Genomic DNA, 14,808 nt, shown 5'->3' on the forward strand with positions numbered 1-14,808 from the left:
ACACAGAAACCCTGTTATAGTCTTAAACAGAAAAGAATCTTAAAGTGTCTGACATTTACACGATAGGGATTTGTTTTGAACCCATTTCTTTCTCTCTTTTCAAGCTTCTGGTGGCAAAAGTGCCCAAAAAAAGCAAATGCTGGAGTCTAATGAGGCTTGATATGTTTAAACTGATTTGAGCTCGGCCCCTGTACCATGAACAGCTGAAAGCTGATGACTGTATAGATGAGATGGGTTCCTCTTGTGCTGCATTTAGATCCATCATTTGCACCCCAAAGAAATCCCATCATCCTGGTGAATCAGCTGTCGTTTTAAACCACCCTGATTATGTGTCATTCTTCTTTGCGCCTTCTTCAGAAGGCGGCTGACAAACACATAGTGTCAGTAATCAGACACGTCATGTCACCTGTGCTCTCCAGACACAGCTACTCAATTACCAGCCTACGACTGACGGTGTCCAAATAGGGAGCTCGGTGCAGGAGGGGAGGGGGCCTGGCAATGACCTGATGAACATAAAGCATTTGACGTGTTTTCAAGAATGCGTACTTAGCCTAAGGAGTTCACACTGGACAAGCAAGGAGGGGGTACTTCTTCTTTTTCTCCTGTTTACTAGCCCATGTCTGCCACCTAAAGTTGAAAGAGGCTGTGTGCAAAATGTCAAAGTAGTGCAAATTTTGTGATTTGGTCACAAAACTGAAACGTTTCGGTTCATTGCCAGGGTCATTGCAATGGTGGATATGGATTACCATCATGTCAGAAGAGTGGCCTTGTATTTGTATTGTTTGTATTTATGTAACCCTTGTGCTATCCTAGGCACTTTAACATTGGGAGTTGGGTCATCTAGACCCACTAGACAGTGCGCTGAACCTTTTCTTCAATGATTTGTGATCTTCACTGGTGTCCATGGATTACATGAAATCTTTCCACCTTTATCCACCTTTGTCATGGTAGGGAGAACACGTCCGTGTAAGGGTGGGGTCATCTAAGATAGCACAAGGGGTTAAAAAATAAACACAGATGTCGTCAGCCTTGAGTCACTACCAAATAATACTCCCTGCTTGGTCAAAGTTCAACCTGGTTTAACCCTTGGGACAAATTTTTGGCTGCACGGTGGCGCAGTGGTTAGCGCTCTTGCCTCACAGCAAGAAGGCCTCTGGTTCAAGTCCCGGCTGGGGGACCTGAAAAACTACATCAACGGGGGACCTTTCTGTGTGGAGTTTGCATGTTCTCCCCGTGTATGGGTGGGTTCTCTCCGGGGTCTCCGGTTTTCTTCCCACCGTCCAAAAACATGCTTCATAGGTTAATTGGCAATTCTAAATTGTCCCTAGGTGTGAGTGTGAGAGTGAATGGATGTGTGTTTGTGGACATTCTACCCTGCGACAGACTGGCGACCTGTCCAGGTTGTTCCCTGCCTTCGCCCACAAGTGGCCGGGATAGGCTCCGGCAGCCCCGTGACCCCAAAAGGGAAAAACGGTTAAGAAAATGAATGAATGACAATTTAGAGAAACCAAGCCAGGACTTGCTGTGAGGCAAGAGCGCTAACCACGGCGCCACCGTGCAGCCCAAAGGATCATCATATAGGAGACATACGGGAGCGTGAATCAGGTGGTTATGTGTCTTTCCTTAGCCGGGGTTCTATTTTGACTTTGGTATTTCTGACAGAAAATGTCTGTCTGCACATTTTGGATCCGGTATTTTCTCTACATCATTTTCTTAACCCTTGTGCTATCTCAAGATGACCCCACGCTTACATTGATGTGTTATTCCTACTGTGACAAAGGTGGAAAGATTTCATGTAATCCATGGACACCATTGATGATCACAAATCATTGAAGAAAAAAGGTTCAGCGCATTGTCTAGTGGGTCTAGATGACCCAACTCCCAATGGTAAAGTGCCTAGGATAGCACAAGGGTTACACTGATGGATAATGATATGTCCGGACAAATGCAACATTTCACGTGTGCACACTGCAAAATAAATGAATAAATAAAGTTAAATTAATATAGGGAGGGGCTGCACAGCGGTGCAGTGGTTAGTGCTCTCACCTCACAGTGACTGGTTCAACTTCCGGCTGGGACCCTTCTGTGTGGAGTTTGCATGTGTGGCTTTTCTTTACGGGACTCCGGCGTCCTCCCTCAGTCCAAAATGACACTTATGACCGTAGATTTGAGAATGAGTGTGATCCAGAAAGGAATTCAGTGGGTCTAAAAAATATAACTTCTACTTTTTTTTTTTGCTGATCATTTTATCATTAATAGGATAAACTATCTGCCATTGTAATAAGATTTTCTGTCATTTTTCTACACTAACATATTTTTCTTCTTGCTATCAATATAAAATCATTGATTTCTGAAGTTTTCAATTTGGTTTTTACGATATATTCAATTATTCTTTTTTTTCTTGCTTTAGGAAATCATTTATGTCAATGAAAAGCATAACCCAATCTGAACAAATGAATATCATTTTTATGTTATGTAAAGTACTTTTGTTTTTAGGTTTGACAAATAAAAACATCTCTAAAGCTACAAAATAAATATACTGAAACCAAACCAAATTGTTTCCTTTTCTCGTTTGCATTTTCTTGTATTTACTTTTACTGAAATAGCTGGAATTTGATGTTGGCATGGGGCAGCTGAAGGCAAGAAGCTTTTATGAATCTGTAATAAGAAGATGAAGGAAGCTGTGACTTTTTAAAGTTGACATTAGATCATGTAAGCCTCTGTCTTTGAATAATAATGATACAATATTGTTTGTTTGCTTTTTCCCTGGAAAAAGTGAGCGTTTCTGATTTAAAATGGTGACATTTGCAGACTTCTTAATATCTAAATGTTCATCTCAAAGCAAACTTGTGCTTATTTTTGAATTTCCTTGCATCTCCTTTTCTTGCAGTGTGTGTGTATGTGCATAGGTGTGTGTGTTTGTGTCCTCACGTTTCACTTGTGCATCTATGGAGCACAGTTTTCACACACAGGTTCTCTCCTCTGGTGTCTTTATAGGCTAAGAGCCAAATAAGGACATATTTTATTATGATCTAACTAGTTTTTTACTACATAAATGTTTGTGCTATTTATTAGTAATAGCATCTAATACCTGGTAATGCCGAAATTATGTCTTTTCATCTGTGTCTACATGGTTTCTGAAGTCTTTTTTCCTCTCAAGGAAGTCTTAATGGAGAATCATCAAAGTTTGCCTGCAGGGTCAAAGTTTGCACCTCTTTCCACTTTTCCATACTCAATAAATGTTAATAAAATTACATTAATAATTGTTTTAATAAAATCTTAATAAACTAATATTTGTGTCAAAGACAAAAATGCTTAAGTTTTCGATCGAAAACCAAACAGAATCCATTCAACCCGATCGTGGGGAAAGTGAATCATTGCATCCCTTCTTTTGACACACGTATTCCACTTTAGTTTCCTCGACTTTTTTGTGTGTGAAGCTAGTTAAAAGCTAGTTTTCAGGTCCCACCGTGCCCCCCTGATGTTTAACCCCTTCCACATTTCATCAAACATTTCTCCTTCAGAGTGCGATGAAAGGAACGGAAATGTCCAGGCCTGCCACTGACATTTCAAAAATCTCCATAAATCAAAACCTCTTATTTGCATGTATCATGCAGGAGGACAGATCAATGCTAACCCCTCAGCTCCCAGCAGCGATCCATAAACCATTACTCCATCCATTCAGCCCCTTCTCACCCCAGAGCATCCTCTCTGTTAGGTTTGTGTTCACAGAAACTAGTGTTTTTGAGGAATCTCTGTGTTCATAAAACTATCTGAATTTAGATTAGGGAGGGATCTTTAAGAAGCTAATGAAGTGCAGCCATACAGACTTAGATCCTACAGCATGTCATCCATTTTTCAGCACCATAAGCAGAAGCAGCAGTATGTATGCATGTATCTCACACCGGGCCAGTACCGCAGCAGCTTTTCTGCACAGCAAAAGTGGTGGACCACAGTGTCCAGCTTTGATGACAGACACATTTAGGACTGGGTGCACCAAGGAAGAGGTGTCGTTCCTCTTTCCCCCAGATTTCTGCATCTGTGTAGGTATCTTCTGTTAATTTAGGCTAGATTCATAGGACCATGATTTTACAATTATTATTATTTATTGTTATTACAATGACGAGGAGAGTTCAGCTCAAGTGCAAGAGACTTGTTACACTTGTGCAATTTTCGACATAATTCTGACACCATACAAATACAAAAGTATTAATTAATTATTTATTCACTTTAAATAATTTATTAGACACATTGACATTTCTGTAGAGCCTTCATGGGAGCCGAGAGTTTCAGACCGACTGAATCTGTGTCAGAATCTTTTAGATGGGTGTTAGCATTTGTCTTTTGTGGACTTTGATAGGTTGAACATTTGAGTTATTCACAAACAACACACAACAATACACTTCGGGGCCCCAGCCATGTTGGAGAAAATGTGGAGACTTAAAACGTAGATCATTCCCAGCTGAACATGTTTAACATTAAGTCAATTTTGATAATATTTTTTGGGGAGACGTGACTGTTTAAAAGTAGAACATCGGGTTTGAAGTCCCACTCTAATCATCTTTCGATCTATTGTAAAAGCGTTCCCAGTGGACTTTTAACGATGATTATCACGTTTTAGGCAAAATAATAAAAAAACTGTGTTATTATTTAGGACAAAGTTTCTGCAGAGCAGCAGGAGTTCATTAGAAATTCACCTCAGAGTTGTGGGTGGGACCGTGGGTGGCCCCGTCTCCACTTGCCATCGCCCTTTTGTTTCCACGCTCGGCTGCTAGCTCACAGCCCCTCACACCCCAGAATGGAGCCGAGCAGGGAGCATCCGACCCATCCAGCGTATTTTCTAGCTACACATGCGCTCTTTTTCAAACATTACTTTTTCGCCTGCTCCTGATTTACACCAGTTTGAATAAAGAAATACTGAGAAACGTGATTTTAAGCTTAATTTTGTCCTCCATCATGATTAAATGCCACAAGAACATTTAAAAAACACCAAAAACATGGTTTTCATTGGAGTGGATCTTTAAAGAATTTAACCCACCTGTTTTTTTAGTATTCAAATTACTTGAGAAACTCTTTCATTCATAGATTTTGCTTAAGAACCTTGTTTCAGAGAAACTCTAATGTTTTCTACATCTGGTTGAAGTCCAGAATCTGAAACTGTGGGACTTAGAAGAAAAAGAGAGGGAAAAAAAAAAACTAACTCTCCTCTCCAAACATCTGTTCTCCAAACAGCATCAATTATTATTAGATTGCATCCCACCTAAGAAACGAGTAATTGCTTCATATAATGGCTGTTGGTGTATGCGTGGGGTTCTGTGGGCCTGTGTGTGTGGATGTTCTTTTGCATTTGTGTTGGTGGGTTCTCTTCAGATGTTCCTGTTGGGGTTGGGGTGCAGGTTCAGGTTGTTGGGACTCAGGTTTGCTCTCAGTCTGCATTCTGGACTCTTCTGAGCGGGGCTTTGGTGGAGAGTCCCTTTGACTGTAGGTTTGGGTCTCCCAGCCAGCACAAGATGCAGCAGCAGCAGCGCGTGCGTGTGTCTGTCATGGCGCGCGCGTGTCGGTACTCACAGCACTGCAGATACACAGAGCGCAGCCTCCACCTCCTGTCCGAGCCCCTCCGCCTCAGACTGATGCCGGGAGGAGCACACGGGTCCGTCCGCCCTCCCGTCTCCTCCGCATCCGCCGCCATCATCTCACTTTCTCCTCCTTCCGTTCATCTGCAACCCAGCTTTTTTTTGCTTTCTTTTTCGCGTCAAACGCGCAGGAACGGATGCAGCTCGCAGGCGGATCTGTCTGCATCAGGAATAAAAACACGCTCCTGCATAATCAGGCAGGTGTATCAAAATTCAAATTAAAAGTAAAAGTGACCTCCACATCTGTGCTCTGCACCTTTACTGCTGCGGACAAGCCCCGCCCCTCCCCCGCCGTCACTCGGTAAATTCTTACACGCGCGTTTCTCACCAACATTACGGTAATGTTGGAACAACTGAATGCACATGCTTTCTGAATGACACACTTTTGATACAATTATTACTGATTTAGTGCAGCTTTAGCGAAGCTCATTTTTGTAGGAACAATAACAAGGAATCATCTTTTTTTCTTGATAATTCTTTTCAAAATGTGCTGACTTAAAAATTAGTTTTGTCCAAAATTTGTTCAAAATGAAAACAAATGAAATGTAATTTAAAAAAATATATTTGTATGGTGCCGTAGACAAATATATCCATCTGTGTGCATCATGGCACTCCTGATTTTACAAGATAAGTGTCTTCTGTAATTCACAACACAACATTACACATTTATAGCGCAGCTCTCGCAATCGCTATATCATGGCAGTGTTTACTAATGTCAAAGTGATTTGGAAAGGTACACAGCGCTCGTTTAAAATGTTTATTACACATGTTGCAAGTAGGTCTAATAGTTACAGGTATTGTGAACACATTAACGTGGCTGACATGTGGCCAGTCACAAACAAGTTCATAAATTACTGCAAAACAAATAATTAAAAAAAAACACTTACATTTTAGGGATCAAAACAAAGTTCCATAAAACCAAAACAAAATTCCCCCCAAAATTTAAATAAAATAGAATTCCAAACAATAATTAAATATTAGATAAAGAAGGAAAATTTCAAAAAACAAAAGGAATTTCCAGAAATCAAAATGACATTTTACAGAATGAAACAAAGTCAGAAACCAGAAAAGGTAGATTTTAGGATGATTTGATGATGTCGTAGTTAACCTTTTCAACAGGAAGTTATTTTGCATGGAAATATCTTCTGACAGACGATATTTCTCTGAACGTCTGGCCACAGTCACTTCAAGTCACTACCACAGTTTGAGCAAAAAATTCTGTTGGCTTTTCCTCCTCTTCAAAACTCAAACATCTCAAAATATCTACATTTTCCAGTTTCTGATTTTGTTTCATTTTTTAACATTTCATTTTGATTTTTGAATATTATTCTTGTTTGCAAACTGTTTTGAGTTTTCTTTTCATTCTAAAGAAAATTCTTTCTCATTGTTTGTTTTGCCTTTTGAATTGTCATTGCGATCTTTAAACGTTTTTGCGTTGAGTGATCGGTTGCTGTGGTTTGAACTTCAGGGCCAGCGTACAAATCTGATAACCGTGGACGTGTCATTAAAACATTTTGAGATTTAATGTTCCGGAAGAAATATTTTGTTGAATCTCTAAAGCTTTGTGCTGAAATCTGACTTAAAAGGACCCTCAGATGAAACCAGTAACTCATTTATTCTTAGGAATCAAATCGACTGAAGGCTAAGAACTTTAGTGAAACAGCTGTTTGGTTTTATTTTTGTGATTTCTTTGAGACAACAGGGACACAAATAGTTTTGAACGATATGTGTAAAAATATTCAGATGCTGCAGTGAAATATCTGTAAACATGCAGCATTATTTCATATTCATGCATCAAAAACAAAGTTGATAAAACGTCAGTGTGGTTCAGAATTCACCTCACTTAAATCTTAAATTACAATAAGTTATAAAGCAGAAAATGTCTGAGTTGCTTGTACAAGTTCACAGATCAGAGGTTCTTCTCAGCGTTGTGTGCAAATAAAGCAAAACAGCAGTTTCTAGTACCGTCTCATCATGATACACACATTTCATTTTTGCATAATAGATCAGCCAGTCATCACAGCTTCAATGTCAATAAGAAAAACACAGTAAATCCCACAATTTAATGTCAATGTCCAACACTGTGTTAGCGCCATTGACTGTATATGAGAACCGGATCGAGTGACGTCACCCATAGAAAATGGCTTCTAATCAAAGTAAGTTAATTCAGTTGCCTTTTTTTGTTGTTTTTGTTGGAATACAAACCTACGCCTCGTCTGAGCAACATGTTGTCAGTAAGTAGGAGTTGGTCCGAATTAGTCTGAGTCATTGTTTCCATGCCAACCACACTTGCCAGTCGGAAGTGAGCTTGTTGGAAGTCCACACGCCTACCACTTGAAAGCGGAGTAAATCAAATCTTTAGATCAAAGATTTCAAATGTGAGACCACGTGCTTTTATTATCATCTTATTAGCATCTTATCGATCAGTTTATAACGTAAATGACTTGCACTAAAGAAATAATATCATGAATAAAATAGGATTTGAAAGAACTTGTTGAAAAAAGGGACAGCAACAGCGGTCTATTTCTCAATAGAACTCTTTGGGATTTTGGTCTTGGAGCCAGCGGGTACTTCCTGTTTGGAACGCCAGGACGGAATGGTTACTCAGTCCAGTTCTCAAATACAATCAATGGTTTGAACAATTTTTATTTAACAGACTCACAGAACTATCCCCCTACCATGCTGAGTTTTTAACAAGGTCAAGATCTGACAAAAGCTGACGAAACATAAAACTGCATCTAACATTGAATTACACGAAGAAACAAAACATCTGACACAGAGCATCCAGGTTTCTGCCATCCAACATGGCGGAGCGGCAGAAATGCTGATCACAAAGATTTTAATCAACTGTCATGCAAATTATACTAATAAAAAGATAGATGACGACGCTTTATTACATGTTTACAAAGTAAGAATCCTCACAAAGTATTTTTGCTTTATATCCCTGAACATTGGTTTTCACACAAAAAAGTGTTTATGCAAAAGTGATTACTTCAGTTTATAAAATGTTCTGTATCAAATCTGTCCTAAAAATGTTTTTCTAAAAAAAAGAGACTATTTTCTGTAATTTAGAAGAGTTTCAATAGTTCATGAGTATTAAACATTAACCTTGGAATCTGATAAAAAGCCGTCAAGATTGTTTAAATTTTTGATAGAAATATAAGCACAGCTGAGAAAGCTGAGTCTTCTGATCATGGATATAAAATGATATTTTTTTTCTTACAGTAAAAAAGTTTTTTCCTTCACAGTAAAACACATCACATCCACCCACAGAATCAAAGCAAGCACAGAAACAACGTATATACAGGCAATTTACAAATTCACGTTGAGTCATAACTCAGAAACAGTTGCAAAAACCGTGTTTTTTTTGTTTGGCCGATACTTTAAGGGTACCAGTGAGGGGGCGTTGACCCAAATGGGTGCTTTATAGGTTGCCTGGGCCTGTGGAATATCGTACAAAGGGGCTGCCTTTTAGGACTTAGTCCCCTGTATGGGTCAACCCCCATGCGGGTTTTGCAGCTGCATCTTAAGATGCACACGTTGGTGTGCTTTGCAGTTGCCTTGAGGCTTGAGCGACGATCTCGTGAAAGTGGAATGTAGGATTGTTGTAAGTGTAGCATGAAGTATTTGTGGGTTACACACACTTATGACGTACAGGCAATGCTGTCGCACGGCGCCCGCTATGCATCACTTTAGTCATTAGAGAGGCGTGTGCACTGGCTCCTTATTGCATGCACAGGGTGTGCTGGTGATAGCAAAGTGCCCGTGAGATGGCACACTCTAATTGTCTAATTTCGGCATCCTGTACAGTGCGCAGGGTCGGGAGGGTTAAAAAAAAAAAACCATCTGTAGGCCTCGGCTGCGTCACATCTACTTCACCCTTACATGCATCTTAACAGTTCCTAATAACCTGTCATCCACAGCATGCCTGTAGAAAAAAGTGTGCATGAACACTTTTGCCTTACAGGCTCACCGGGTTGGCTCTTAACCCTTGTGCTATCTTATGGGGTCCAGATGACCCCACCCTTACATTGATGTGTTATCCATACCATGACAAAGGTGGATAATGGTGAATGTAATTTCATGTAATCCATGGACACCAGTGAAGATCACAAATCATTGAAGAAAAAAGGTTCAGCGCACTGTCTTGTGGGGTCCAGAGGACTCCAATCCCAATGTTAACGTGCCTTCAAGGCATGTTAACGTTGGGAGCTGGGTCATCTGGACCCCACAAGATAGCACAAGGGTCAAAAGTTCCTGCTGGTTATCTGTACACAGACAGCCCATATCCACCCGTTTGGGAAGTTCTGACTAATCCTGCCACTCAGCCAGTATGTACATTTTGCACACATTGTACAGAGGAAAATTCGTCATACGTCAATATACAGTAAGTGGAAAGTGAGAAAAGTTGTGGTCTTTATGTGAAATTTTCACAGATACAACACAAATGGAGCACGTTCAAACCAAGGAGGAAGTACAAATAAAGCATGCAAAGAACACATAAATCCTTGTTGAACATGAACCTTGGGTGATTGTTTGGCTGTTTATATGCACTTCATTAGTGATCAGTTATGTATGATATGTGTGCCGTATGCGCGATATAAAAGTTATACATTGATGGTACACGCGTGAAAAGTCAATTAGACATACGTGGAACAGTCGTGGAAAGCCGCAAATTTGCGTATGCATTTGGCAAAAATCATGCACAATTGCGTGATCCTTGACGGACATCTGTGCACATCGACGAATGACGAACACAAGAAACACTTATGAATTATGTCACGCATGTATCACGAAAGACCGAAATGTCATGGAGGGTATATGCGCAAAAAGTATGTAGTGGCTGTGTGGCAAGGCCTTCAGGCTTTAGGGCAGCTAACCTAATTTACAGTTACTTCACCCCAGTGTTTTCTAAAACCTGTCACCTGCAGCATTCCGGTAGGAAATTGTGAATGAACATTTTGCTCTATGGGCTCACTGAATGGTCCATTATTTTCTTGTTTGCTGTGGGAAACCTGCAAGAAATACAGGCTTGCCCATTTTTTTCCCCACTGACAGCCTGTGTCCATCCGCTGTGACTAACAAATGGGTGGACTACACAAAAAAAAAAAGAAACTCAGACAAAACATGCTGTACCTCAGGCTTAAAAAAACAACATTAGAATTATGCAGAAAAAAAGGAAAAAAAAGTGTCCAAACATGGAGCTTCATCTTCTCTGTTAACTAAAATTTGAGCCTCTAGTTCCTGCAGGCTGTTGGTAATTTCTAATGAATTTGCATTTGTTTAAAATGACAGTGTGGAAGTTTCCACTGTGCTTCACAGCTTCATTGCCAGCTTCATCTTCATTTCCATCTGATTGCTACAGAGAACATAATCAGTTTTAAGACCAAAATAAGATCAAATTTGATTTTATTTCAATTTGAGTTTCTGTGAACTGTAAATACCTTATGAGGTTGAACTCTATTAGTCAATGGAATATGTAAAGATTAGGCTCATGATTGTGAGCGACAGCCCACATCTTCAGCGCTTTTAGTAGGCTCTTCATTTATGGGCTCAACATAACATTTCAGACTTTCAAGTAACTCAAGGACAAAGAAAAGATGGGCTAATAAAAAACGGGTCCACTTTTTGTTTCAGCTAGCAGTTTTGATGCTGGCAGAAAAAATATTCAAGCAAATTATTTGATAATCCTCTAAACTTTTTGTTTTAGACATTCTCAATGTGTAGATTCTCAGTTTTCCTTATAGATTTGATCAAAGTACCATATTTTCGCAACTATAAGGCGCCTTTAAAAGGCGTTACATTTTGTAGTGCGTCAAAATGTCAGTATCTTTTTTATATGCTAATGTGGCTAACCAGTAGCGGTTTCAGATTTCGTTTTTATTTTAAGTGTTACCAACAGAGCTTGGGGATCGCTTAGTCACAATGTTTGTTTTAGTGGTATCGGTCTGTTTTTCACGTGTTGTAAACAGGCTTGGGAGTTACAGGGGGACCCTAATGTGGCTAATGCTTCTAATATTTAGCATTTACCATGTTACAAACCAAGTTTAGGAAGTCAGACTGACTTATCTCTGACTCTTTTGTCCCAAATTTACACTGGTCTGTCTGTGGTGCGTCTGCATTGCATTGGGTGGGGAGTATACATTGCCTCCGTTGTGTCTCCGGTCCGTCCTCCTTCACTCATTCAAAACGTGACCAATCAGGCCCTCTCCCTCCTCACTGAGTCCTTGTAAAAGGCATGTTTGGTGTCATAAGTTATGCTATGCTTTTCCGCTCCCAAAATTAAACTTTTGTCATTCATGGAGAAAACGGACACTGCTGTAATCGACGGTTTTAACATGCATTCTCGCGTAGGCACTTATTCTTAAATATAAGATCAAATTTAATAAGTTTTTATTTTGAAAGCCGAACCTGTTTCCTGTTTCTCTGGCTTTATGCCATGACATTGATGCGTCAACGGACTGGAATTCTATTTCCTGCGTATTGCTTGCGTTGCGGAGGGACAGATGCAAACTTGACTGAGGCGATGTCAACATTCCGATTGATTATTGAACGTTCCATTTTTTTGTGTCAATGCAACAGAGTGGAAATGAGTCTTTACGGTTTGCTGCGTCTTAGTATATGGTCCGGTGTCCTGAGTCCTGTAAGGTGTTATTTCTAAAAAGCGTCAGAAAAATAATGAATGACTGAACCAGTGTATGCTGTTGCTTTGTAGAATACAGATTTTAGAATTTAAAAAATATCCCAAAAAGTCAATTGAAAAAGCTTATGGCAACAAACTTATAAAAAGAACTTTTTCTTTTTTCCCTTATTACAAATAACATTTTCTCATCACCTGTTAAGTACTGATTAACATTTTTCCACCTCTCAGAGTGAAACTGAAAGCTTTCTTTGGCAAATTTGTGTTTGTTTTGGAAGCTACCAGTAGATATCTTCCATCGCTTTGCGGTCAGAAGTCTTTATACACAAAATTTAAAGACAACCCAAGACTGATCATTTAAAATGTATGCAATGCTCATACACTTTGTCTGCAAAAATCACTCATTTTCAAACAGGGTCAGGCCGGCACACATCAGCCTGTCGGCTGACTGCACCGCCCTGAGGAGGAGCGACAGTGAGCGGTTCACAGCTTTTCCACAGAGGATGTGTTTCTGGACTTTGTTGGTCTCACTGCATCCCAGCAGAGGCTCCTGTGGGAAGCTCAGGACAGAAAACTGAGGAGTCTTCCCGGGGAGGATGTACAGCAGATTCCTGTGAGACACAGAGAAGAGGAAGTCACTGAGCAGCCAGGACCACGAGTACAACAGTCTGAACACTCTTTGCATCTTCTAGAAAAGATGGCTTGATCCATAATTTGGTAGTAAAAGACAGGTGTTTATGTGGTTTTACGTTTTTTATTTTTTAAGTATCACTGCTATGGATTATGTGGTGATGGAGAACCCAAAAAACAGGAAACTTAAATATACCGGTGTATGTGAAAATATACAAACCTAAAAAAATTTGGCCTTTTCATTTATCTTCTTCCATTTATTCCCTTTCAGGGTCATGGGGCTGCTGGAGCATATCCCAGCCACTTGTGGGGGACAGTGGGGGGCACCCTGGACAGGTCACCAGTCTGTCACAGGGTAGAGTGTCCACAATCACACTCCCACGCACTCTCACATTCACACCTGGGGACAATTTCGATTAACCAATTAACCTATGAAGCATGTTTTTGGACAGTGGGTAGAAGCCAGAAAACCCATGCATGCATGGGGAGAACATGCAAACACCACACAGAAAGGTCCCCCATTGATGTTTTTTCCCCCCAGCTGGGACTTGAACTGGGGGCCTTCTTGCTGTGAAGCAAGAGCACTGACCACTGCGCCACCGACCGTGCAGGCAATTTGGCCTAATGAATAAAAAATAAAACATAAAGAAACCTGCACTAATTTGCTGTATTCAGAGATGTAAATGTTAACATTTGCATCATACATATTATATAGGCTCAAAATTGTGGAATTTAGAGGTGAAAATGTCATATTATCCATCCAGTGTCCATGGTTTGGACTCATGGAAGACTGTTTACTGGTGATTCATGAATAATACCTCACATCGCACTCCCCTGTTCTGTTTTTGTTGCTTCTCCAGTCTTACATTTTGCTCACGGTTACTCATACAGCAAGGGTGTAGGTTTCTTTGACATCTGCAGCTTTATGTTATGTGTCAAACCCCTTAATAGGTTTGAACACATCCCTAAAGCTTTTGTGTGCTATTTTTGGATTTTTATAAGTTTTGGAATTAATCAGTATATTTTCTATGTGTACATATTTGCTTATGACATTCTTTTAGTTATGTATGTTTCTGCCATATAGAAGTTTTGGATGACAAGATTAGAATGAGAGTTACTGCAAAAAGTCTTCCCAAATCTGAAGCCTTTAACACTTTCAAAACATTCAAGACTTTAATCCCTTAACAGTGGTTGAATAATGTCAAGAAAAAACTTGTAAGATAATATCTTTAGATGTAACAGTCCATTATCACAGATTTTTCCTCTGAAAATGTCTTTCTCAGACGAGCTTCACTGATGGACTAATGTTTAAATAATACTTTACTGAAAACAGTACTTCTAGGGCTAAAATCTTGATAAGTTTGACAGTGACATAACAACTGAGACACTAAAAACTGTGTATCAACCTATAGAAACACACATCTTTCGGGCGAGCATGTGTCGCCTGAGGTCAACAGAGAGGGTTGCCCTCTTAAAGGTTTTGGGACATTGATTTCTCTCAAATTGGATGAGCAGGGTTCATGGAGTGATTTTTCACCCAGTGGGACTGGGGTTGTGCACTTGGGGTGTGAAGCAATCATGACCTTTAACACCTCTCCAAAAGGTGACGCTATGTGAAGCAATGTACCGGTATAACGCAACATCCACAGCAAAGACTCTGACAAGTCACTTTATCAACAGCAAGCAGTTGAAGGTGACTGGTGTTTGATCGCTGGGTTACAGGCTGGATTTAGTGTCTTTATGATACTGTGTATTGTTGTGTAAGGGGCAATAGGTAAGAACTGGCTTTTATTTTTTTTAATTTTTCTTCTGTACTGTTTGATTTGATAGTATCAGATAAGGTTATTTTTTCCATTAGGGATGTTTTGGTTTGTAGAACATGTTGATTGAGGCCAAGAGACATGT

General features: G+C 39.9%; 2 protein-coding genes across 3 annotated transcripts in view; both read right to left on the bottom strand.

Moving 5' to 3' along the window:
* LOC101158756 overlaps positions 1-5,918 on the bottom strand; it is a 56,506-nt gene extending 50,588 nt beyond the window's left edge. For both annotated transcript variants that reach the window (XM_023954463.1, XM_023954462.1), the window contains exon 1: positions 5,569-5,918. In XM_023954463.1, the coding sequence (XP_023810231.1) occupies positions 5,569-5,692 (124 nt within the window). In that variant the 5' untranslated portion in view covers positions 5,693-5,918. The remainder of the gene's footprint in view (positions 1-5,568) is intronic.
* Positions 5,919-9,843: 3,925 nt separating this feature from the next.
* LOC105353989 (inactive N-acetylated-alpha-linked acidic dipeptidase-like protein 2) overlaps positions 9,844-14,808 on the bottom strand; it is a 129,081-nt gene continuing 124,116 nt past the window's right edge. Inside the window, exon 6 of the mRNA XM_023954464.1 lies at positions 9,844-12,884. Coding sequence (XP_023810232.1) covers positions 12,671-12,884 — 214 coding nt within the window. The 3' untranslated portion in view covers positions 9,844-12,670. The remainder of the gene's footprint in view (positions 12,885-14,808) is intronic.

This window comes from Oryzias latipes, chromosome 4, assembly GCF_002234675.1.
Source record: "Oryzias latipes chromosome 4, ASM223467v1".
In the NCBI taxonomy this organism is placed as follows: Eukaryota; Metazoa; Chordata; class Actinopteri; order Beloniformes; family Adrianichthyidae; genus Oryzias; species Oryzias latipes.